Source organism: Geotrypetes seraphini, chromosome 5 (assembly GCF_902459505.1).
Source record: "Geotrypetes seraphini chromosome 5, aGeoSer1.1, whole genome shotgun sequence".
Lineage (NCBI taxonomy): Eukaryota > Metazoa > Chordata > Amphibia > Gymnophiona > Dermophiidae > Geotrypetes > Geotrypetes seraphini.
The window spans coordinates 136,753,926-136,780,631 of record NC_047088.1 but is presented as its reverse complement, the minus strand read 5'-3'; the positions used below and the strand labels follow the sequence as shown (position 1 = coordinate 136,780,631).

The window sequence follows — 26,706 nt, the reverse complement described above, 5'->3', positions numbered from 1 at the left end:
ACGATAAGACAACTCCAAACAATCCAAAATACAGCCTTAAGACTCGTCTATTCATTGAAAAAACACGACCACATCACTGAGGCCTTCATCAACTCACACTGGCTCCCAATCCAAGAAAGAATCCAATTCAAATTCTACTGCATATTATTTAAAACCCTACACGGAGACAGCCCATCATACCTGAACAATCGCCTCATCCAAGCAACCAACACCAGACACAGAAAAACGCACTCCCCATTCATACCCCCCCCATCCAAAGAAGTAAAAAGAACAAAACAACATGACGGCCTCCTAGCCACACAAGCTGCAAGACTGGACAAACAGATTTCCAACCTTCTGATGACAACCCCAGACTATAAGACGTTCAGAAAAGAAATAAAAACCACACTTTTCAAGAAATTCCTAAAACAGCAATAACAACACGACCTCTAAAAGCCCTTAAGATCTACATCTAACCTATCTAGCTATTCATTATAATTCATGTAATTATGTAATTCTGTAATTATGTAACTCTGTAATTCTATAATTCTCTAACTCTGTAATTCTGTAATTCTGTAATTCATTGTAATCCTGTCCTTAAACTAACCTTTTGTAATCCGCCTTGAACCGCAAGGTAATAGCGGAATAGAAATCCCGAATGTAATGTAATGTAATGTAATGTAAACTCGTAATCATGAAACAGGTCATTTTGGCTGTCTCTTATCTGTAGTTGTGGACCAGCTCCCGGTGCTTCACAGGTGAATACTGAGCAGAAGTATTCGTTTAGCAGTTCTGCCTTGGTAGTATCAGATTCTGCGTAGTTTCCATCTGATTGCCTAAGGCGTTCTATCCCATCTTTGTTTCTCTTCCTGTCGCTAATGTATCTGAAGAAGGATTTGTCCCCTTTTTTAATGTTCCGTGCTAGATCTTCCTCTGTTCGAAGTTTGGCTTCCCTGACTGCCTTTTTGACAGCCTTAGATCTGGCCAGATAGTCTTCTTTTGCCTCCCTTTTCCAAAGATGTTTGTAGGCGATAAATGCTTCTTTTTTCTTTTTAATGAGACCCGAAATTTCCTTGCTGAACCATTGTGGTTTTTTGTTTCTCCGGCGTTTGCTTACTGTATTTATGTAGCGGCTAGATGCTTCGCTCAGGATGGATTTTAGATTAGACCACATAGTTTCTGGATTGTCAGTTTCTGCATGGTATTGCAGCTCCTGATGGACAAAGTCTCTCATGTGGTTGAAGTCTGCGCCCCTAAAGTTGAGGACCCTCGTTGCTGTGTTTGATTTAGAGAAGTCTTTCCTGAGGTTGAGCCATACCATGTTGTGGTCACTGGAGGCCAGCATGTCTCCCACTGATACTTCCGAGACACTGTCTCCATTTGTGAGTACCAGGTCCAGTATTGCCTTTTCCCTGGTGGGCTCTAATACCATTTGTTTGAGTTGTGCACCCTTAATGGAGGTTAATATTCTTCTGCTACCACACGTAGTCGCGGAGAGGGTGTTCCAGTGTGCATCTGGCATGTTGAAGTCCCCTAACAGTACTGTGTTACAACGCAAAGTGATGTTCTCTATGTCCTCAATCAATTCCTTGTCTTTGTCTTCCTGTTGTCTTGGAGGCCTGTATACCACACCGAGGTAAAGGCATTTTTCATTCCCTCTGGCCAGGTTTACCCAAAGTGATTCCCCTGTGTATCTAACCTCTGTGATCCTGGTAGTTTTGATATTATTCTTAGTGTATAGTGCAACCCCCCCCTCCTAATTTGCCCTCTCTGTCCCGACGAAGTAGATTGTAGCCTGGTATAACCATATCCCACCCATGCGATTCTGTGAATGGGCCATCCCTTTTTCTGATCCCCTGTCCCGTTGTCCCCACACATAGCTTTGAGACGCCAAAATGTCCAGTTTTCAGCAACAGCGTCCCGAAGCTGTGTGTGGGGACAACAGGACAGGCGATTGCGGGAGAATGGGCTCGCTCCCTGCTTCCTGCTCACCGCCGCAACATTTATTGATTGTAGTTCCGTCTGTCTCCTCACATCTGCCCTTGGTACTGGTAGGATCTCTGAAAACGCTATCTTCCGAGTCCTCATCTTCAACTTCTTTCCCAGAATCTTGAACTGTTCGATCAGCGCATTCCTATTGTAGTCTCTCCTGCTGACGCCATTTGTCCTTATGTGGATCATCACTGTAGTCTCTTCCGTCTCTGCTCCTTCTAGGATCCTTTCAATTTTGTCGACGATGTCTCTTGCTCTTGCTCCTGGGAGGCAGGTCACTAGGCAATCCTCTCTCCCTCCTGCTATGTGGCTATCTACTTGCCTTAGGATTGAGTCTCCCACTAGGATCGCAGACTTTCCTTTTTTCAGTTTTCACTCCAGCCGCAGGCCTCTGTACTCGGTGTGCTTTGCTGCTTCCTCTTCTAGGCATCGGCAAGACCTTGCCTCCCCTTCCTGCGGAATACCTCTGTGGGCTTCTTCTTCCTTGAAGTCGGATTGCTCCTGTTCTTCATTCCATGTGGGTGGATCTACGTCTTCCCTATGCTGTTCTTGTTCTTCCACCCTCCTTTAGGCCTCCTCAATAAACCTCTCGAGCTCCCTGACTTGTTCCTCGATGTGCCTCTCTCTCATAGGGTCTTCGGCTGTCCTGACTGGGTCTTCTGTAAAGTTCCTCCAGTTCCTGAATCCTGTACTTCAGTCGACTAACTTCCTTCTTCAAGCTTTTCAGTTCCTATCACTGACCGCATACATACGACTGCCTCCCCGAGGGGAGATAATCGTACATATGGCAGTCCATGCAGTACACTGGAAAGCTCATCCTCTGGATTCCTTCTGCTTCCATTGCTGTCCGCCTTTCTGGAGTGCTCTTTATTATTGCGCTGGTACCTTTTTTGCTTGTGTGTGTGTGTTCTCTCCTGCGCCTGCTGTTTGCTACTTCCCTATTCCTGCTGTTGTTTCGTATGTATGTATGTCCCCTCTGTGTGTACTATGTTTTTGCTTTTTATATTTGTTTGGAGGCACTGGGGGCACTAAGGACATGGGAAGTGGCACTGGGAGCACTAAGGACATGGGAAGTTGGCACTGAGGGCACTAAGGACATGGTAAGGGGCACTAAAGACATAGGAAGGAGGCACTGAGGGAACTAAGGACATAGGAAGGGGCACTAAGAATAGGAAGGAGGCACTAGGAGCACTAAGGACATGGGAAGGAGGCACTGGGGGCACTAAGGACACAGGAAGGGGCACTAAGTACATAGGAAGGAGGCACTGGGGGCACTAAGGACATAAGAAGGAAGGAGGGAGGGAATAGAAAGGGACAATTGTTGGGCCTAAGTGCAGAAAGAAAGAAATGAAAGAAAGGATGCACAGTCAGAAGGAAACGCAACCAGAGATTCATGAAATCACCAGACAGCAAAGATAGGAAAAATGATTTTATTTTCAATTTAGTGATCAAAACGTGTCAGTTTTGAGAATTTATATCTGCTGTCTATATTTTGCACTATATTTGTCTATTTTTATTTTATTTTTTATTTATTTATCAATTTTCTATACCGTTCTCCCAGGAGGGCTCAGAACGGTTTACAGTGGTGCCTCGCATAACGGACGCCTCGCACAGCGAACGCTGCGCACAACGAACTTTATGTCTTGATCCGTACAACGAACTTCGTTTCACACAACGAAGTCGCCCGAGCTGCATCCTTCCGCGCAGGCACTGCGCTTAACTGCCCTCTCTCCGCCTGGCTCCCTCTTGCCCCCCCGACTCCCCGACACGATCGGGGCAAAAAGGAGCCCAAGCCCTCTTGCCCCGCCGATTCCCCAACTCCCCACAAAATATCGGGCCAGGAGGGAGCCCAAGTCCTCCTGGCCACGGCGACCCCCTAACCCCACCCTGCACTACATTACGGGCAGGAGGGATCCCAGGCCCTCCTGCCCTCGACGCAAACCCCCCCTCCCCCCAACGACCGCCCCCCCCCAAGAACCTCCGACCGCCCCCCCAGCCGACCCGCGACCCCCCTGGCCGACCCCCACGACACCCCCAACCCCCTTCCCCGTACCTTTCTGTAGTTGGCCGGACAGACGGGAGCCAAACCCGCCTGTCCGGCAGGCAGCCAACGACGGAATGAGGCCGGATTGGCCCATCCGTCCCAAAGCTCCGCCTACTGGTGGGGCCTAAGGCGCCTGGGCCAATCAGAATAGGCCCGGGAGCCTTAGGTCCCTCCTGGGGGCGGGGCCTGAGGCACATGGGCCCAACCCGACCATGTGCCTCAGGCCCTGCCCCCAGGAGGGACCTAAGGCTCCCGGGCCTATTCTAACCTTCCCTCCTTCCCTGCTCCCTCCCTTCCTCGATATGACCCTCTTACCCAATCTCAGTTTTGATCTAAAGGCCCCTCAGGCCTCCATAGCATATGCCTTTTCACGGCCTTATATTCAACAACGTTGTAAATGTAACACCGTTATAATTTGTAACATCGCTGTAAATGTACAGCCTCTTCTTAGCACATGCCTTTTCACTGCCATATATGCAACATCGCTGTAATTGTAAAAACGCTGTAATATGTAACTTCACTGTAAATGTATGTAACTTCGCTGTTAATTTTCACTGCCATTTATGTAACATCGCTGTAAATGTAACAACGCTGTAAATGTAACTTCGCTGTAAATGTACAGTCTCTTCTATTGTTAACCGAATAGAACTTCCATGGTATTGCGGTATACAAGAATAAAGTTATTATTATTAAGTTATTATTATGCAGTGGTTTGGGACTGATTTATGGATAACTGTAATCCTGTGTTTGAAGATATGACCTGTGACAATTTGAACTGATATTTAATCAATGGATTTTTGTAGTTGTTTGCATTCTGCTCTGAGTGCTATGTTTTTAAGTATGCATATTTTTGTACTCCGCCTTAGTGGAATACAAGTAATAAAGTATATCAATGTCAGGGACAATAGAGGCCCTCTTTTTTTTCTTATGAAGAGACTGCAAATTTGTGTAAAGGATCTTAGTGATCAACTTTCCTTTTTCGCCCAATAAAATCATACCAACATATGACACACAGTTCACTAAACATTAATATGTTGATTCTGACCTGCAGAACTATAGGCTCTATGCATGTAAACTTGGTTTCCTCTCGATATAGATATTCAATGGAGCACTTCAACAGCAGTATCTTGGGATTTTTAATATAGGCATTCATCTAGGAAAAAAGTTATTGAGGGAGTTATGAACAAAATACAGAACACTAAAATGCATTCAATTAGTAATACTGCAAGTCATGAACTAAGTAAGCATACTATCTACTGCTCTTAGGTTCAAGATACAGAGAAGCCTTTCATTGGGGAACCTGAGCCTCCCTGCACAACCCCAGATTGGGGAAGAAGAAATTCATCTGCCACCATGTGCTTGAGTTTCACCCCATTGCTGCTTGGCTCCTCTTCCCCTTAGACCAGCTTTTCTATGAATGGACCCAAAGTAGGCTGGGTCCGCCAGTACTCTATGAGATTGGCCAGGGAACAGCAGTCCTCCCATGTGGAACTGCAAACTTTCCTTGGCAGTGTATGTCTGAGAAGGGGACCTCCAAATATTGAAGAAACAAAGAATTTTCAAAATCTGATGGAAAAATATCCCCAAACAACAAAAAGCAGCAGAGCAGGTCAGAACACACCTTCTGAGTTTGCTTGCAGAAGGAAAAACTGAGGAGAGAGCTGTTCCTCACTAAACAGGAGGAGTTTCAAGTTCTTAAAGTGATATCGTTCTGCAGTTTGCAGGAAATAGGAATTAACAGTTCAAGTATGGACTCCTGTGTATCCACCACAGAATTCTCTTTTCCCAAGTTTGTAAGCAATTTTCCAGCTAAGTCTTACCAGTGAAGATCTCTCTATCTCTGGAAGTCCTCGCACAGCACCTCTATTGGATTGATGGAGAGATCAGCAGTGCCCTATTTATCTGCTTCTGATTCCTTGCTGATTTACACTGCAAATAATGTATCAGTGGGCCCTTTTGAACTTTTCTCTTTAATCGGCCACTGTGGTTTGACTGACAGATAACTGAACACTGTATTTGTCCTGATACCAAAAAAAACCCTGCAAGGTTCTTTGTAAAAGTTACTCTCTCTAGTAAATACTTTAAACTACATATTCACAAATAGCTTGCTTTCAGTTTGTATTGATAGCTGCCTTTTGAAATGGCTAAGTTAAATAAAAGTCTAAACTGAAGCAGCCTGTGCCTTTATATTGATACTACAGTCATTTAAAAATAGCCCCTTGAAATACTAGCTTATGTACACTAACAGAGACTTCCTATGCTAAAAAAAACCAAAAACTATCTCTAAACCCCCTCGCTAAGTGAGCAAACTACTTTAAATATTTATATAGCTTTAGGATTCCCTTTTCCCAAGTTTGTAAGCAATTTCCCAGCAAAGTCTTATCAGTGAAGAACTCTCTATCTCTGGAAATCCTCTCATAGTAACATAGTAGATGATGGCAGATAAAGACCCGAATGGTCCATCCAGTCTGCCCAACCTGATTCAATTTAAATTTTTAAATTTTTTTCTTCTTAGCTATTTCTGGGCAAGAATCCAAAGCTTTACCTGGTACTGTGCTTGGGTTCCAACTGCCGAAATCTCTGTTAAGACTTACTCCAGCCCATCTACACCCTCCCAGCCATAGAACAGTTTTCTGCAAGCATTTTGTGGGTTTATATGCATAACTATACAGTTCAGGAACACTAGACACATTGCACTACAGAGTTAAGTGATGACATTACATCCATCATATTTGATATGCATTTCTATTACTTTAAAAGTAAATCAGAAAGTACATAAAACCCAATTCTTTCAAATAGCATATTCTTATAGGCATCTGAAAGAGTTGGACTACCAAGGTATCCTGTCGTACATTGATAATGGGTCATCTCACTTAAGTTAGCCACTGGATTACCTTCTTGTGGGCAATGTTCTTAGTACATACAAAGCCATTCACCACCATAGAATCAAACTTCTTTCCACCTGGGATCTGAAAACATTTTAAAAAAGAAAATTAGATTGGTAAATATCCTTAAAATGATTATTTGTAACTTGTATGAGCTTAAGATATTTTTTTCTTGAAATTTTATTAAGCTCCAGAATGCTTGTTCTTATGTAACATCAAAGGCAAGACTACATAGTGAAATTATAATACAACAACAACATGCTATGCATACAATAACAAGCCATGGAGCAATTCCCCCTACCCACCCAAGCAGTCCCACACACTTATAATCACAGGCCCAGTCGTGGTACAGACCCATAAATTATATAAATGTTCAAGGAAAAATTATGTCTTACTGATCATTTCTTTCCTGTAGACCTACTAGACTAGTCCAGACTACAGGATTATGTCCATCAACCAGTAGATAGAGACAGAAGTAGTCCTTTATGAGTTGCCCCTTAAGGGTATCATGCAACTTGAAATGTTCAGCATTTCAACTAGTCAGCTATATTTTTGGTCACCATTGAAAACTTGACACCATATGTGTCATACAGCACTGAACTTCCGAAAAGGGAATTATAAAGGGATGAGACTCTTGGTAGGGAAGAAGATTAAGAAGAGGATAAGCACTGTAAAAACGCTAGAGCATGCTTGGTCCCTTTTTAAAGGGATCAAAGAGGAAAAAGAATAAAGAACCGGCGTGGCTCACTGTAGAGGTGAAGGAAGCGATAAAAGACAAGAAAACTTAATTTAAAAAATGGAAAAGGTCAAAAACAGACGAAAACTGAAACAAGCACAAACAACATCAACGCAGGTGCCATTAGGTGGTAAAAGGGGCCAAAACAGACTATGAGAAAAAAATAGCCAAGGAGGCGAAGAACTTCAAGCCGTTCTTCCGATATATTAAGGGGAAACAACCTGCGAAGGAAGCGGTGGGACCGTTGGATGACCATGGCATAAAGGGAGCACTATAGGAGGACAAAGCAATTGCCGACAAACTGAACACATTTTTTGCGTCTGTATTTACCGAAGATGTACACAGCATACCGGAACCCATCAGGTTATATGCTAGAAATGAAGACGAAAAGCTGACAGGATTGACGGTCAGTCTAGAGGAGGTGTATAGGCAGATTGATAGGCTTAAGAGCAATAAATTCCCGGGACCGGATGGCATCCATCCGAGGGTCATCAAGGAACTGAAAGGCACCATAGCTGAACTGCTTCAACTAATAGCCAGTCTGTCGATCAAACCGGGAAAGATTCCGGAAGACTGGAAGGTGGCAAATGTTACGTCGATCTTCAAGAAAGGTTCGAGGGGAGATCCAGGAAACTACAGACCAGTGAGTCAGACCTCGGTACCGGGAAAGATGGTAGAATCGCTGATAAAGGACCGCATCATTGATCACCTTGATGGACACGTGCTGATCAGGACCAGTCAGCATGGTTTTAGCAAAGGCAGATCGTGTTTTACGAACTTGCTGCACTTCTTGGAGGGAGTAAACAGACAGATAGACAAGGGCGACCCAGTCGACATTGTATATCTGAATTTTCAGAAGGCGTTTAACAAGGTTCTGCATGCGGAAAATTGTGAGCCATGGAATCGAGGGTGAAATACTCACGTGGATTAAAAACTGGCTGGATCATAGGAAATAAGAGAGTGGGGGGTAAATGGACAATACTCAGACTGGAAGAGCGTCACCAGTGGGGTGCCGCAGGGCTTGGTGCTTGGACTTGTGCACTTCAACATCTTTATAAATGATCTAGACATTGGTACAATGAGTGAGGTGATTAAATTTGCAGACGATACAAAGTTATTCAGAGTAGTGAAGACACAGGGGGATTGCGAAGATCTGCAACGTGACATAATCAGGCTCGAGTAATGGGCATCAACATGGCAGATGAGGTTCAACGTGGATAAGTGTAAAGTGATGCATATAGGTAACAAAAATCTCATGCACGAATACAGGATGTCTGGGGCGGTACTTTGAGAGACCTCCCAGGAAAGAGACTTGGGAATTATGATCGACAAGTCGATGAAGCCGTCCGCGCAATGTGCACCGGCGGCAAAAAGGGTGAACAGAATGCTAGGAATGATAAAGAAGGGGATCACGAACAGATCGGAGAAGGTTATCATGCCACTGTACCGGGCCATGGTGCGCCCTCACCTAGAGTACTGCATCCAGCACTGGTCGTCGTACATGAAGGACATAGTACTACTCGAAAGGATCCAGAAAAGAGTGATTAAGATGGTAAGGGGCTGGAGGAGTTGCCGTACAGTGAAAGATTAGAGAAACTGTGCCTTTTCTCCCTCGAACAGAGGAGATTGAGAGGGGACATGATCGAACATTCAAGGTACTGAAGGGAAATAGACTTAATAGATAAGGACAAGTTGTTCACCCTCTCCAAGGTAGGGAGAACGAGAGGGCACTCTCTAAAATTGAAAGGGGCTAGATTCCGTACGAATGTAAGGACGTTCTTCTTCACTGAGAGAGTGGTAGAAAACTGGAACGCTCTTCCAGAGTCTGTCTTAGGGGAAAACACCCTCCAGGGATTCAAGACAAAGTTAGACAAGTTCCTGCTGAACCAGAAAGTACGCAGATAGGGCTAGTCTCAGTTAGGGCGCTGGTCTTTGACCAAGGGCCGCCGCGTGAGCGGACTGCTGGGCACGATGGACCACTGGTCTGACCCAACAGCGGCAATTCTTATGTTCTTATACTGAGCTGACACACAGGTAATTCATGGAATCAGAAGGTGGCTTATACTCTTATTGATATGCAGATATTTCACTGAGCCAGGAGATGTGTGAGGCTGAGCACATTGAAGAAACTTGAAAACAGGATGAATGAAACCTGTCAAAAAAGAGACAAATAGGATGGAATACTGCATAACAGAAAAAAAACAATAGTAGGACTAAAAGAAATAAAATTAAGACAACTTTTCCTTCTTTAATGTCCAGTCCAGTTTAACTTATTGGGATGTAGCAAAGCAGAGGTAGGAGAATATTGCAAATAGAAAGATGGAATGCAGAAAAGAGTGCTAAGAATACATAATGCCTAGCGTATTTTTTCTGCTAGGGAAGAGTATGTGTATGCCATCTTAGTAGCACAGTATGAAGAAGGTTTGAGGGAGTGAATAGACTGTTAGGTCTTAATCTGTCATCATTAATGATGGCACTATGTTAAGAAACACTGCTACTGATCATACCTGCTATGAAAAGTATAAGAAAACACATCTGGTGGCTGGAGAAGCTATGTCTTCAAACACAGAATTAAAGCCATGTGAACCAGAATCATGCCACCTTAATGCCACATTGCTTTAAAGTTAAAAGCAACGGAGCAAGACAAATGAATATCCCATTAACCATTCCAACCTACAGAGAAAACCTACAGAGAAAAGGCTTTTTTGTGGCATATTCAAATCTTTCACATTAAAACTGCAGTATCTTATTTTATTAACACCCACCTTTCCCATTAATCCCCTTGTATCACACTTAGGAGGTCCCCTCTGCCCATCTATACACATTCATTCACTCATATAGCCCTCCCTACCCACCCCTGCAATCACCAAGAACTTCCACACAACCCTACCCCCCCTACTACTCCCCTTTCCCCCATAACACTCTCCCCTTCCCCCTCTACCCCCAAGCTCTCCTTCTCAACACACCTTACTCCCTCCATGACTTTGGGTAAACTCACCAGACCCCAAGTCACACATAGTACTGCTCTCTCACACTCATCCATCCCATGCCCCCATACTCATGAGTTGCCCAGCTCCCGATTATAATTCCCAGTCCTCACATTCATTCTCATACACAGATAATGTTCACCAATGCAGTGCGCTCTCCTCACAGACAGTTCAAAATGTAGCCAAAAATATCTCTACTCTTTAAATATTACTTCAAGTGGTTGGAATATCCAATCTGGCCTCATGATTAGATGCCTCCCCCTGTACATCAGGACTCCACTTCTGAGATCTTTGTGGAGCCGCGTGCCTCCGATATGCCTCCAGTTGTTGGGCTGCGAACTTGCCATGTGTCTGTCAGCCCAGCCTTAACTTGCTGGCCTTACCAATGTCAGCAAAGGCCTATGGGAGATCATATCATTCATGTCTGACCTTAGGGTATGTCAGTGCAAACAGCCTCAGATTGCCCCAGACAGCCTAAATTACATCAGTGCTTAAAGGTAACGATCTTAGTACAGCTAAGAGGTGTTAGAGGTCGGTCTTTGAAACAGTAGCTGAATTGTCTGGGTGTCGAAGTCTGGGGGAGGCTCTCCGTTCAGACTTGGGAATACTAGTCGACAAGTCGATGATGCCATCCGTGCAATGCATGGCGGCGAAAAGGGCAAGCAGAATGCTAGGAATGATTAAGAAGGGGATCACAAACAGATCGGAGAAGGTTATCATGCTGCTGTACCGGGCCATGGTACGCCCCAACCTGGAATATTGCGTCCAGCACTGGTCGCCGTACATGAAGAAGGACACGGTACTACTCGAAAGGGGCCAGAGAAGAGCGACTAATATGGTTAAGGGGCTGGAGGAGTTGCCGTACAATGAGAGATTAGAGAAACTGGGCCTCTTTTCCCTTGAAAAGAGGAGACTGAGAGGTGACATGATCGAAACATTCAAGATAATGAAGGGAATAGGCTTAATAGATAAACACAGGTTGTTCACCCTTTCCAAGGTAGGGAGAATGAGAGGGCACTCTCTAAAGTTAAAAGGGGATAGATTCCGTAGAAACGTAAGGAAGTTCTTCTTCACCCAGAAAGTGGTGGAAAACTGGAATGCTCTTCCAGAGGCTATTATAGGGGAAACACCCTCCAGGAATACAAGACAAAGTTAAATAAGTTCTTGCTAAACCAGAACGTATGCAGGTAAGGCTAGACTCAGTTAGGGCACTGGTCTTTGACCTAAGGGCCGTCGCGGGAGCGGACTGCTGGGCACGATGGACCACTGGTCTGACCCAGTAGCAGCAATTCTTATGTTCTTCTGACGCACTCTCTTCTGACTCGCGCATGGGCATACTGGAGGCTCCAAGCATGTGGTGCAGACCACTTTTCTCTGATCTCCTGCTGCCTACCATCCTTGGATTTCTTCTTAGACAGCATAGTCTCTCACTGCAGTGCTCCAAATCTCTGTGAGTCTATAATAAGCGAAATTCAAATCAGCACCACATGGATGAGAGGAGGCTGTTCAATTCCAAAGGTCAGAGCAACCACTCTAACCCTCCATCTCGGCTGGTGAGGTCACTGGAAGTCTATAGATGCACCTTTTTGTCCAGTTTGTCTGTCATAACTAGATTGTAAGCACTTTCGAGCAGGGAATATCTCTTCCATGTTTCGGTGTATAGCAATGCGTATGCCTAGTAGCGCTATAGAAATAAGTAGTGGTATTACTACTACTACTAAGCATTTCTATTGAGCTACTTGGCATATGCAGTGCTGTACAATAGTCAGTATATATAAGAGACAGTCCTTGCTCAAATAGCCCACAATCTAATCAAAAACAGACAACAAATAACAGGGGAGGGGGAAGTTGAGCTATAGTGCATGTTAGGAGTTAACGGAAGCATCAAAGTGGGGTTTTAGGCTGGATTTGAACAAAGCTAGTGATGGGGCTTGATGTATTGATTCAGGCAACCTGTTCCAGGCATTCAGTGTGGCAAGGTAGAAGGGGTGCAGTCTGGAGTTGGCAATGGAGGAGGGGCTTACCCAAGAAGCATAATTTGTGGGGGGTTGGGGGGGACACAAGGTGAGATTAGTGAGAAAAGATAATGGAAGGCTGAGCAGTGGATGTATTTATAGGTCAGTAAGAAAAGTTTGAATTGTATTCAGAAATGGATGGGGAGAAAGTGAAATGATTTTAGGAGAGATGCGATACATGAATAACTTTAGCAGAGTATGAGTCATGCAGCAGAGTTCTGAATGGACTGGAGAGGGAAGAGGTGGTTTAGTGGAAGGCCATTGAGAAGGAGGTTGCAGTAGTCAAGGTGGGATGTGATAAGAATGTGGATGAGAGTTTTGGTGGTGTGGTCTGAAAGGAAGGTCGGATTTTGGCGATGCTATAAAGGAAGAAACCGCAGGCTTTGGTGATTGGATCTGAGCAGAGAAAGAAAGGGAGTCATAGAGTGGGTCAACACGACAGGGATAAGAGTGGATATCAGCCGAAAGAAGTGAGAAGAAGGTTTGGGCAGAAAGATGAGAAGTTCAGTTTTGTCCACATTTAGTTTTAGATGGTAGCGAGACATCCAGGAAACAATGTTAGACAGGCAGGATGATACAAGGGCCTGGATGTCTGCAGAGATTTCAGGTGTAGAGAGGTAGATCTGGGAGTCATCAGCATAGAGATAGTACTGGAAACCATGGGAGGAAAGTAGTGCACCAAAGGAATGAGTATAGATGGAGATGAGGAGAGATCCTAAGATGGAGACTTGGGATACTCTGATTGATAGTGGGATAGTGGGATGACTGAAGGTATGCTGAGAGGTAAGAATTGAACCAGGAGAGTACGGAACCCTGAAATTCCAGGGAGGACAGTGTGGCAAGGAGTAATTGGTCATCAACAGAGTTGAAGGCAGCAAAGAGATCAAAGAGGATGAGGATAAAATAGAGGCCTTTGGACCTGACCATGAAAAGGTCATCAGAGACTTTAGCCAGGGCAGTTTTGGTGGAATGCAGAGGGCGAAAGCCTGACTGAAGTGGGTCAGAAATATACTGTGATGAGAGTAAGTTCAAACAACGGCAGTGGACTGTGCATTCAAGTAGCTTGGATAAGAAGGTGAGGAGGGAGATTGGACGATAGTTGGAGGGGCAGAAAGGGTCAAGTGAGGGCTTTTTGAGGAGAAGAGTGATTACAGTGTGTTTGAAAGGATCGGGGACGGCTGCAGTGGAAAGGGAAAGGTTGAGGATATGACAGATAGAGGAGGTGACAATGGGGAGGATGTTCCTGAGCAGATGGGTGGCTTGGAGGGGAGAGATGATGAGTAGCTTCCTCTTCAGTAATTTTGGAGAAGGAAGAGAGGGTGTCAAGGGTAGACTGGAGAGAGAGAGGGTAGATAGGAGGGGGAGGTGGGAGAGGGAGGTGATCTGGTTGAGAATTCAAGTGAGATGGATAACCTGGACATACAGGCTTCACTTGTGTATGCTGGACACTACAGACATTGTAACACATAATTTCCCACAGCCTAAAACAGCCTTCCTTTACAAGCTAACCAGATGGAACAGCCTGGACTTTGCTATCTGTGAACATATGTATCCTTTGAAATGCTAACCCAGCTGACCTCTGCTACAAAGTTTTTGTCTCCATTCCCTGCTGGGAGGATACTTCTCTAAGGCTCTGCTGAGCTGTTATAAGTGCTGTATGACTTCACAGATGCAAGGCACCCTGGAAAGCCATAAACCATTTATAATGAGCAACATCCTCTGCAGAAGACGTAGATGACTGATACCAAGACAGAACTTTTAAAAAAACATGCTGGACATTTGCCTATGGGAACCAGGTGCAGCTGGGCTGCTGGAAGGTCACCCTTGCATCTTTGTTTCAACTTTCTGCATAAGACTGTCTGCAAGGACACCATCCTGAAGATATACAGTGTTGTAAAACCACAAATCAGCCTCAGCAAGGTGATAAGGATTCCAGACATGTAAGAAGAAGAAGTTCATGAAGTGCCCTCTGTTTCTGGACTGCTCGGGCTCCTCTCGTGGGGGTGGGGGGGTGGAGTGAGAGAGGCGTGGACTGAGGGGAGGAATAGTTAGATATACATTTTTGTACCAATAAGGAATTACATGACCAGAATTCGGGGATGTGATTTTTGGAACAAAGGAAGAATATCTCTGTATAAAAAACACGTGCATCACAGGTAGAGCCAGAGAGAAATTCACTTGGGTATGCCAGCAGGGACATGCTAGCCCCCTGTTAGGCATATGGGTGTAAGTTCTTCTCTCCATTGCATATTCTGAACTGACAATTTATTTTTCTGCTATGCCTTTGCTGCTGTAATTTTGTAAGTTTTTATACTAACAATAAACAAATATTGTCTGTTTTTGGAACATACAATGCTGTCTCGTATTCATTCCAATGAGGTAAAACAAAGCAGCTTTTACTTCACAAGGTTGATTTTGTCTGGTCTGGGGAGAGAGAGTGATGGGGATGGGAGGTGAGGGCACTGAGTAGGGAGTTTAGTGTAGCAAAGAGACAGTGGGAATTGGAGCCAAGAGAATTAGTTAAGTGGGTGTAATATTCTTGTTTAGCGAGAGATAGGGCAGACTGGAAGGAGGTCAATAGGAATATGAAGTTGATGAAATCAGAGTGAGTATGGGATTTAAGCTATGGTGTTCAGCAGACCAAGCACAGCTATATAAGCTGCGGATTTGGGGGGTTAGCCAGGGCTGGGGTTTGGCATGTCTCACTGAACACTGAGTTAGAGCAGTGAGGGTATCTAAAGAAGAGGATAGGATGGTGTTATAGGAGGAGGCAGTTTCATTGACAGAGGTATGTGACTTAGGGGTTGGAAGGAAGGATGAAACAGTAGTGGAAAGAGTGTGAGGGTTGATGGCATGAATGCTCTGAAATGTAGTGGTGGAGATGGTCGGAGAGGGGAAGACTTGAGATGCTGAAGTTGGTGATTGAGAAGTTGGAAGAGAAGGAAAGGTCGAGGCAATGGCCATTCTGGTGTGTGGAGGTGGTAGAACACAGTTAAAAATTGAATGTGAGTGTGAGTAATCTAGAGGTGTAAGAGTCAGAGGGTTATTAGCATACTAGAAATGTCAATGTCACAACTCCATAAGGCTTTGTGCAATACAGTGCCACACAAAAATTTGGGGAGATGTTTTTTGATTTATAAGATCTGTATGGTGGGGAACAAATGTTTACTGTAGTATTAGCTGCAACATAAAAGAACCTGCTACTGGCATTGGAGGAAGCAGTTTCATTTTGTTAATGATGCTAGAATCTACAGAAGCTGGTGTAATCTTGATATGGAAAAGATTCCTTACCACCTGGGACCCTAATCTTCAGAACCTTTCATATCAATATGCAGCATTTTTTATTTTTTGAAAAATGTGAATCTTTAGCCCTAGATGCATTTGTTTATGAATATCAGTCACTGAAATGGGAGTGGGGGGCGGAGTTTGGAAAGGTTGAAATTTTTGTTTGATTTAGTGAGAGGTTATAAGAACATAGGCCTTCTACTAACTATATCTCAATGCAAAGTGGGAGGGGGTTTAACGGAATAGTTGCATCAATTACAAATTTGTTCTTGACTCTTGCAAGAGCTGTCTGTTCCATTCTTTTTTTTTTCAAGTTCTTTATTCGTTTTCAATCTTACATCAAGTGCACAAACAATAAAACAATACAATTAAACACATCACTTGACAATCTTTCTAATTTATCTTACAGTACATAAAATTACCACCCTCCCCTCCCATCATTCCTCTATTATTTTCCCAATAAGAAAAATGTAAAATATACCTCCCCCTCCCACCAATCATTAGACAGTGTATATTACAATAGAAAATGTTGTTTACTCATTACAATAAGAAGTTAATGGCTCCCAAATTTTATTAAATTTCTTATAACTTCCTTGTTGTATAGCTATTGCTCTTTCCATTTTATATATGTGACATAATGAGTTCCACCAGAAATTGTAATTGAGTCTACTGTAATTTTTCCAATTACTTGTGATATGCTGAATGGCGACTCCGGCCGGTGCAGGAGGTAGTAGTAGGCACCTGCGAAGAAAACAGCAGCAGGAGGAGGCGGAGGCAGAGAGGGAAGCAGAAGAGAAGTGGACAGTGTGGGGTAGTGGCGAGAGGAAGCTCTGCCCACCCCCAACGCATCATCGGCAGCGCGCCCGGACTCCCCCTTAAAAGAAGGAGACGGCGGCGCAACGACAGCAACTTCGGCCGGTGCAGGAGGTAGTAGTAGGCACCGGCGAAGAAAACAGCAGCAGGAGGAGGCGGAGGCAGAGAGGCAAGCAGAAGAGAAGTGGACAGTGAGGGGTAGCGGTGAGAGAAAGCTCCACCCACCCCCAACGCATCATCGGCAGTGCGCCCGGACTCCCCCTTAAAAGGACCGCGGCGCAACAACAGCAACTTCGGCCAGTGCAGGAGGTAGTAGTAGGCACCGGCGAAGAAAACAGCAGCAGGAGGCGGAGGCAGAGAGGGAAGCAGAAGAGAAGTGGACAGCGTGGGGTAGCGGCGAGAGGAAGCTCTGCCCACCCCCAAAGCGTCATCGGCAGCGCGCCCGGACTCCCTCTTAAAAGGAGAGGAGCCAACATCGCGCAGCCATTCGGCGTGCAGCGAAGGCAAGTGGCAAAGGCGCTCGCCTTAGCGAGAGCGCCTTTGCGAAGGAGCCGCAGGAAGGAGCCAGGAAGTTAGACTGACTCACAGAGAGCCCCAAAAACGTAAGTTACAACTTTTTTTTTTTTTTTGTCTTTACCTAGCCACACAACACACATCTAAATCAAGCACCGCAGAAAACTCAGCAGCACCAGAACAATTCACAACTAAAAGGACACACACAGCCGCCCGGGGCAGAAGGTTCACATAAAGCTCAGACAATTCAGAAGAGGAACAGGAGATGAACGTCCATGGAAGCCAGAAGATGAGCTTTCCAGTCTTCTGTACCGGCTGCAAAATGTATGACTATCTCCCCTCGGGGACTAGGGCATATGTTTGTAGTCGATGCAAGGAGCTGGAAAGCCTGAAACAGCAAGTCCGGCTGCTGGAAGGAACTCTGATGGAACTAGAAGAACTCCTCGCCATGAAAGAAGATAACCGCAAGCAGGAGAAGTTGCTAGGGGAGTCCAATACCAGCGAAGTGATCGAGGAATTGGAGAGATTCATTGAGGAAGCCCACCAGCAACATGTGGAGGTCCCAGGGTTGGAGATAGGGGCCCGACCAACAACCAAGGAAAAGGGCCCGGGTGATATGGAAGGAGGCTCCATTACAATGGACGAGGAGACCAAAGCAGAGGTAGAGGATGACCGCACACTTGGCGGAAATGGGAGCCCGTCTGAAGAAGCACCGCAGAAGGAGGAAGTCAGGTCCTACACCAGGGATACGGACCTACGACCCCCCTAAGAATCCCCAAATAGAGAAGATAGGAATCATCGTTGGAGATTCCATCATACGCAATGTGGACAGTCACATCACAGGAGGAAGAGAAGATAGACTGGTCACCTGCCTGCCTGGTGCAAGAGTGAAGGATGTGGCCAGCAGGATCACCAGGATCATTGATAACGCAGGAGGAGAGGACACTGCTGTGCTTATCCACGTGGGAACAAACGACGTGAGCGGACGGAAGTATGACAGAGAAAAACTGAAGGATCAACTTCGCTCACTCGGAAGAAAACTGAAGGTCAGGGAGGTGAAAGTGGCCTTCTCTGAGATCCTCCCGGTACCGAGAGCGGATGGAAAGAGACAGGATGAACTGCGAGCAATCAATGCCTGGATTAGACGATGGTGCGATGAGGAGGGGTTCGACTTTGTGAGCAATTGGATGGCATTCTGGGGAAATGGCAGATACTATAGAAGGGACGGCCTACACCTCACCAAGCAAGGAGCAAGAGTCTTGGCTGAAAACATGAAGAAGACCATTGAGAGGGCTTTAAACTAAGGACCAGGGGAGAGCCGACAGTCGACAACCAGTCGATGGCCCGGGCATCAGTAGATCCCAAAGAAGGAACTACAAGCAACTGCTCAGATAAAGGGGAAGAGCATGCTGAAATCGAAAGTAACAGAGAAAAAGCGCAAATAGATACAAGATGCGACGTGAAGACTAAAAAGTTCAGGTACCACCGAGGGAACTCAATTGTATGCACACGAATGCGCAAAGGGAGCTCAAATGTATGTACACGAATGCCAGAAGCTTGAGAAACAAAATGGGGGAACTGGAGGCCCTAGCAAAACGAGAAGAACTGGATATCATCGGAATAACATGGTGGAACATGGTGGAACGAGGAAAACGAATGGGACACAGTACTACAGGGATACAAACTATATAGAAGAGATAGAATAGGGCAAAAAGGGGGAGGTATTGCCCTGTATGTCCAAGAAGGAATAGAGTCTATCAGAGTAGGAAAAACAGAAGGAAAAGAAAAACTGGAATCCCTCTGGATAAAGATTCCTAGGCAAAATGAAGCAGACATAAAAATAGGCCTCTACTATTGACCCCCAGGACAGATGGAAGAAACAGATGTAGAAATGCTAGAGGAAATCAACTATGGATGTAGAGCAGGTAATGTAACGATCATGGGAGACTTCAACTTTCCGGGGATAAACTGGAACCGAGGAACCTCAAACTGCAGCAGGGAATCAATGTTCCTGGAAATGATAGGGGACTGCTTCCTAGAACAAATGGTGAAAGAACCGACAAGAGGAACCGAAACCTTGGACTTGGTCCTAAATGGCATAACTGGAAGGACAACAGATGTAGAGGTCACGGTCCCGTTGGGGACAAGCGATCACAGTGTGATCAAATTTAAAATCGGCATCGGAAAAGGGAAACGAACCAAGACTCAAACCACAACCTTTAACTACAGAAAAGGGAAAGTTAGCCAGCTTGGCTAACTAAAGAGGTGAAGGATGCAGTAAGGGAAAAGAAGAACTCATTTAAAAAATGGAAACGTAAACACACAACGGAGGCCTGGAACAGTCACAAGGTTGACCAGAAGAAGTGTCACAAGGCAGTAAGAGACGCCAAAAAGGCCAAAGAGGAAAAGATAGCGCAAGAAGCCAAAAACTTCAAGCCCTTTTTTAGATACATAAAAGGGAAGAAATCAGCAAAGGAGGCAGTAGGCCCTCTCGACGACCAAGGAAGAAAAGGGTGAATCAAGGAAGACAAACAGATTGCGGATAGGCTAAACTCATTCTTTGCATCTGTCTTTACCAAGGAGGACACTGCATCAATACCCGAAACAGGGAAAGTATTCAAGGGAGAAATAGAGGAAAGCCTCACCACTGTGACTGTGGATTTGGACATGATATACTATCAGATCGACAAACTAAAAAGTGACAAATCCCCTGGACCAGATGGAATTCATCCGAGAGTGCTAAAGGAGCTTAAGGTAGAAATCGGAGAACTATTACAATCTCTAGCTAACTTGTCGATCAGAACCGGGTGAATACCAGACGACTGGAGGATAGCGAATGTCATCCCAATCTTCAAAAAAGGATCGAGAGGTGAACCGGGCAACTATAGATCTGTGAGTCTTACATCGGTTCCAGGGAAGATAGTTGAAGCACTAATAAAGGATAGCATAGTGCAACACCTGGAAAATCACAACCTGATGAGAGCTAGTTAACACAGCTTCAGGAAAGGGAAATCCTGTTTGACAAATTTAATTCAATTTTTTGAGGAGGTGAACAAACAAATCGATAACGGTGAACCGGTGGATATAATATACTTGGACTTCCAGAAAGCATTCGACAAGGTTCCACATGCAAGGCTTCTGAAGAAACTACAAAGCCATGGAATACAAGGGGAAATACTAAGATGGATAGGCGGATGGTTGGAAAACAGATTGCAGAGGGTGGGCATAAATGGGAAGTTCTTGGATTGGGAAAAAGTGACAAGCGGTGTGCCCCAGGGTTCGGTTCTTGGGCCAATCTTGTTCAATATCTTCATAAACGTCTTAGAAGAAGAAACAATAAGTAATTTAATCAAGTTTGCGGACGACACAAAACTGTTTAGGGCAGTTGGGACACAAAAGGACAGAGAAGAACTCCAGAGATATTTGAACCAGCTAGAGAAATGGGCTGAAAAGTGGCAGATGAAGTTTAATATAGAAAAATACAAAGTGATGCACCTGGGTAAGAAGAACAAGGAACATGAATACAAAATGTTAGGTGCAGCATTGGGAAAGAGCGAGCAAGAAAGGGATCTGGGGTACTGATAGACAAGACCCTAAAGCCGTCAGCTCAATGCGCAGCGGCGGCAAAGAAAGCAAACAGGATGTTGGGCATGATAAAGAAGGGAATCACGAGTAGATCGGCGGACATCATAATGCCGCTTTACAGAGCAATGGTCAGACCACACTTGGAATACTGTATCCAACATTGGTCTCCCTACCTGAAGGATATAACCCTGTTGGAGAGGGTGCAGAGGCGAGCCACGAAGCTAGTAAGAGGCATCGAGAATTTTAGCTACAATGAACGCCTCGAAAAACTGGGATTGTTCACCCTCGAGAAGAGAAGGCTGCGAGGGGATATGATAGACTTTCAAAATACTAAAAGGTTTCGACAAAATAGAGCAAAAAACATCGTTATTCACATTGTCAAATGTGACTTGGACAAGGGGTCATGGACTGAAACTGAGGGGCACCAGGCCCAGGAAAAATATTAGAAAGTTCTGTTTCTCGCAGCGAGTGGTGGATGCTTGGAATGCTCTCCCGGAGGTGGTTGTTTCGGAGACCACCATGTCAGAATTCAAGGGCAAGTTGGACGCACACCTCCTTGCAAACCACATTGAGGGATATGGGTAAACAAGGTATTAGCAGGGAACACTGGGATTGGCCTCCGGTGTGCGGGTCGCCGGACAGGATGGACCTAGGGTCTGATCCGGCGAAGGCAGTTCTTATGTTCCTGTCATTATCAATAAAAGTTTATTGTTATGTGATAATCCACCTACCTATCTCATTTGTAACCAAAAATAATTGTAACGTCCCTGGAATTATCCAGCTATTTTTACCCAATGTTTAACCAACAAAACTGTAACGTTCCTGGAAATGTCCAGTCAGCTCTTTTGTAATCCGCCTAGAACTGCAAGGTACAGGCGGAATAGAAGTCACTAATGTAATGTAATGTAATATTTGGCTCTTTTTCCTCATAGACATACCAAATAGTACTGTATCTGTTCCATTCTTTTAATTCAATAAAAAAAGATTTGTTACAAAAGTAGATCAAAGGACAATGTATAATCAGCCATTAAGTTATAATCGCCTCTGTATTCAAGCACCATCCTTAAATGACTTTGCACTATCAGGTTAGCTGAACTCTGCAAAGATAGCCACAGAAATACTATACATTGCATTTGTTGATCTACATAGATTAGCACACCAATCACATTGTTTTATACTTCCCCCCAAGAAATGCATGGGAAAATAGTATTAAAAAAATGACACTAGTGATTACACTAGCTACAAATTATTATATTACAGCAAAAATGCATCCCTGTGGGTTGGTTGCACTCTTTCTACAGTGTCATGGCATACCTACTGGTCAAGTCAAAAATCACCTTTTTTATGTGCACATACTGTCGAATGTCCATGTCATCATCTTTGTTCTTAACATCTGGCCGAACAGTTTGGACCACTTGGCAGACCACAGGAACAATGATGTCCCTCCAAGACAGTGATAATGATTCATTGCACAGCAGTTGTTGTAGTAGTGCCATCATGTGATTATGGTTTGCTGAACTGCAATAAAGGGAAAGCATGTCAAATACAACTCAGAAATCAGAACAGTCATTACTCAGGTTTCCTTAAAGAGCAAATTAATTCATGCAATAATTCTCGAAGAACCACATTCTAATTGGACGTTATTTAACAGCAGTAAAGTACTATGTACTGCCATGCAGAAGGTTACCATTGTAATCCTCCAGTCAAGTTTTCTTCTCCCCAGGTCAGCTAGGGATGCTGAGATGGTCTGGATGTAGAGTTGAAAGCCATGGGGGAGGGTGAAGGGGGCTCCAATCACTGCTAAGGATTCAGAGCCTAAGACAGCAGAGGTACCAGAAGCAGCCTTCCTGAATGGTCTTCAACAAAGATCATCAATGAAATAACCAGACTAGGTATAGTAGTGGCAGGAATGATATAATACTGGGAAAATAATTCCCAGGTAAACAGAAGTACAAAGGAGAAACAGGAGGATAATGCCATGTCACATGTCTAAAAGGTGAATTAGGAGCTACAGACTTTGTGGAATACCAAATTGAGTGTTCCATCCCTTTAAAGAAGCAAAAATTATTTCCATTTATTTATTTATTTAAACTATTCAGTATTTTGAATGTTTCAATCATGTCCCCTCTCAGTCTCCTCTTTTCAAGGGAGAAGAGGCATAAGAACATAAGAATTGCCGCTGTTGGGTCAGACCAGTGGTCCATCATGCCCAGCAGTCCGCTCACGTGGCGGCCCTTGGTCAAAACCAGTGCCCTAACTGAGACTAGCCCTACCTGCGTACGTTCTGGTTCAGCAGAAACTTGTCTAACTTTGTCTTGAATCCCTGGAGGGTGTTTTCCCCTATAATAGCCTCTGGAAGAGCATTCCAGTTTTCTACCACTCTATGAGTGAAGAAGAACTTCCTTACATTCATACGGAATCTATTCCTTTTCAATTTTAGAGAGTGCCCTCTCGTTCTACCTACCTTGGAGAGGGTGAACAACTTGTCCTTATCTACCAAGTCTATTCACTTCAGTACCTTGAATGTTTCAATCATGTCTCCTCTCAATCTCCTCTGCTCGAGGGAGAAGAGGCCCAGTTTCTCTAATATTTCACTGTACGGCAAGTCCTCTAGCCCCTTGACAATCTTAGTCGGTCTTCTCTGGACCCTTTTGAGTAGTACCGTGTCCTTCTTCATGTAAGGCGACCAGTGCTGGACGCAGTACTCCAGGTGAGGGCGCACCATGGCCCGGTACAGCGGCATGATAACCTTCTCCGATCTGTTCGTGATCCCCTTCTTTATCATTCCTAGCATTCCGTTCGCCCTTTTTGCCACTGCCGCACATTGCTTGGACGGCTTCATTGACTTGTCGATCATAACTCCAAGTCTCTTTTCTGGGAGTACCGCCCCGGACATCCTGTATTCGTGCATGAGATTTTTGTTACCTACATCATGCATCACTTTACACTTTACACTTATCCATGTTGAACCTCATCTGCCATGTTGATGCCCACTCCTCGAGCCTGATTATGTCACGTTGCAGATCTTCGCAATTCCCCTGTGTCTTCACTACTCTGAATAACTTTGTATCGTCCGCAAATTTAATCACCTCACTCGTAGTACCAATGCCTAGATCATTTATAAAGAAGTTGAAGAGCACGGGTCCAAGCACCGAACCCTGCGGCACCCCACTGGTGACTCTCTTCCAGTCCGAGTATTGTCCATTTACCCCCACTCTCTGTTTCCTATGATCCAGCCAGTTTTTAATCCACGTGAGTATTTCACCCTCGATTCCATGGCTTGCAATTTGCCGAAGTAGTCGTTCATGCGGAACCTTGTCAAACGTCTTCTGAAAATCCAGATATATAATGTCGACCGGGTCGCCCTTGTCTATCTGTCTGTTTACTCCCTCAAAGAAGTGCAGCAAGTTCACCAAACATGATCTGCCTTTGCTAAAACCGTGCTGACTGGTCCTCATCAGCCCGTGTCCATCAAGGAAGAGAAGACTACGTGGGGATATGATAGAGACATTCAAAATACTAAAAGGATTTGATAAAATCCAACAAGAAGCATCGTTATTCACGTTGTCAAATGTGAAGTTGAAGTTGAATGACAGGACCAGGACAAATGTCAGGAAGTTCTGTTTCACACAATGAGTGGTGTTCACTTGGAACTCTCTCCCGGAGGAGGTTGTGATGGAGACCTCTATTATGGGATTCAAGGGCAAGTTGGATGCACATCTCCTTGCAAATCACATTGAGGGATACAGGTAAACAAGATCTCATCTGGGAACACCTAGGTCTTCATCAGGAAGCACCTAGTTAGGCCTCCGCGTGTGCGGGTCACCGGACTTGATGGACGAAGGGTCTGATTCGGTGATGGCATTTCTTATGTTCTTATGTTCTTAAGGTGATCAATGATGCAGTCCTTTATCAGCGCTCTACCATCTTTCTCGGTACCGAGGTCAGACTCACCAGTCTGTAGTTTCCTAAATCTCCCCTCGAACCTTTCTTGAAGATCGACGTAACATTTGCCACCTTCCAGTCTTCCAGAATCTTTTCCGATTTGATCGACAGATTGGCTATTAGTTGAAACAGTTCAGCTATGGTCCCTTTCAGTTCCTTGATGACCCTCGGATGGATGCCATCCGGTCCCGGGGATTTATTGCTCTTAAGCCTATCAAACTGCCTACACACCTCCTCTAGGCTGACCGTCAATCCTCTCAGCTTTTCGTCTTCATTTCCAGCATATAGCCTGATGGGTTCCGGTATGCTGTGTACATCTTCGGTAAATACAGACGCAAAAAATGTGTTCAGTTTGTCGGCGATTGCTTTGTCCTCCTTTAGCACTCCCTTTATTCCATGGTCATCCAACGGTCCCACCTCTTCCTTCGCGGGTCTTTTCTCCTTAATATATCAAAAGAATGGCTTGAAGTTCTTCGCCTCCTTGGCTATTTTTTCCTTGTAGTCTCTTTTGGCCCCTTTTACCGCCTTATGGCACCTGCGTTGATGCTTGTGCTTGTTCCAGTTTTCGTCCGTTTTTGACCTTTTCCATTCCTTAAACAAAGTTTTCTTGTCTCTTATCGCTTCCTTCACCTATACAGTGAGCCACGCCAGTTCTTTGTTCTTTTTCCTCTTTAATCCCTTGTTGATACGTGGTATATATAGATTTTGCGCCTCGGTGACCGTGTCCTTAAAAAGGGACCAACTAATTTCCTACTGCTCTGGTTTTCTATCTGGTCAATAAGGGTGCTATTGCTCTGAGGGTGGTTCTCCAGTAAGTTCAAGCAAGGGACCTTAAAAACAGCTCAGCAAACAAAGCTTGTACCTTTCAAATGGTATGTGGGGTTACAGTACAGATACAGCGTCAAGAGGAAGTATTTTAGTCTCATTTCAGGTTTAACTTTATAATAAAACACTTAATAGTATTCTGCCATCAGACAGCTAGAAATGCGTTAACATAGCATCTACAATTCAAACTAGCAGGAAAAGCTTATGCCAGATAGGCATTGTATCAACAAGTAAATTCAGTTCTCCAAGGTTAATATTCAGCACAGTAATCCAACTAGCAGCACCTGCTAGCTGGATGCATGCTATTGGCTGGAATAGTCAGCAGCACTATTTGGATAGCATCCCCAAATATCCCTCTAGATCCACTATCCAGATGGTGGCAGTGCATTATGGGACAGAGTGAGGTTACAGTTATCCTATTTGTAGCAGTATTCAGTCTGCTTCCAGATAAAGTCAAAACAGCAAAAAAGTTGTCATCCAGATAGCATCCACACAGACTACCCTATCTGAATATTTCAGCCACTATCCAGACACTAGTACTGAATATCCTTTTTATTTTTTAGCCATAGTGGCTGTTTTTTGTTTTTCTTGGCCAACTGCAGCAGCTTAATAACAATAACCTGTTAATGATTCCTAAAAAAGAATATGCTATTTTGAGGATACTGTAGTGATTATCTTCAAAAGAAAAATCATGAAATACCTTGAAAATTCTAATATATTATCTTCAAGAAAAAAAATGTAATACAAATGAGTTTCATTAGAATACACATGAAAATTGCTGGAAAGGCAGCTGGCCAAATTGTGAATCAAGTATTTTCAGACTTGTTGCAGACAATGTGCCAAAAGCCCATATTACTGAATATCAAAACTTTTTTTCCAAAAGGTTACATCAATTTTTTAGAGGATATTTTATGAATTCACTGAAGATTTATCTAAATCAAATATCCCCAAAACATCAAAAGAAAGGCCACATAAGACATTTAAAATCACCAAATGACCAAAGAGAGACCCCTTTGGAGTTCACTAGATATTCAAAGGGCTTTTAAACCCCAATTAGTGGGCTAAGAGGGAACTATGCAGGCGCACTTCACTAGGCAGTACC

The 26,706-nt window shown here is 44.4% G+C and overlaps 1 protein-coding gene across 8 annotated transcripts in view; it reads right to left on the bottom strand.

Annotated features, from left to right (window-relative positions):
* Window positions 1-26,706, bottom strand: part of PIKFYVE (phosphoinositide kinase, FYVE-type zinc finger containing) — a 936,520-nt gene that overhangs the window by 436,018 nt on the left and 473,796 nt on the right. For all 8 annotated transcript variants that reach the window (XM_033947121.1, XM_033947126.1, XM_033947127.1 and 5 more), the window contains 3 exons: window positions 22,172-22,352; window positions 6,910-6,984; window positions 5,061-5,168 (listed from right to left, as the gene is read on the bottom strand). In XM_033947121.1, coding sequence (XP_033803012.1) covers window positions 5,061-5,168; window positions 6,910-6,984; window positions 22,172-22,352 — 364 coding nt within the window. The remainder of the gene's footprint in view (window positions 1-5,060; window positions 5,169-6,909; window positions 6,985-22,171; window positions 22,353-26,706) is intronic.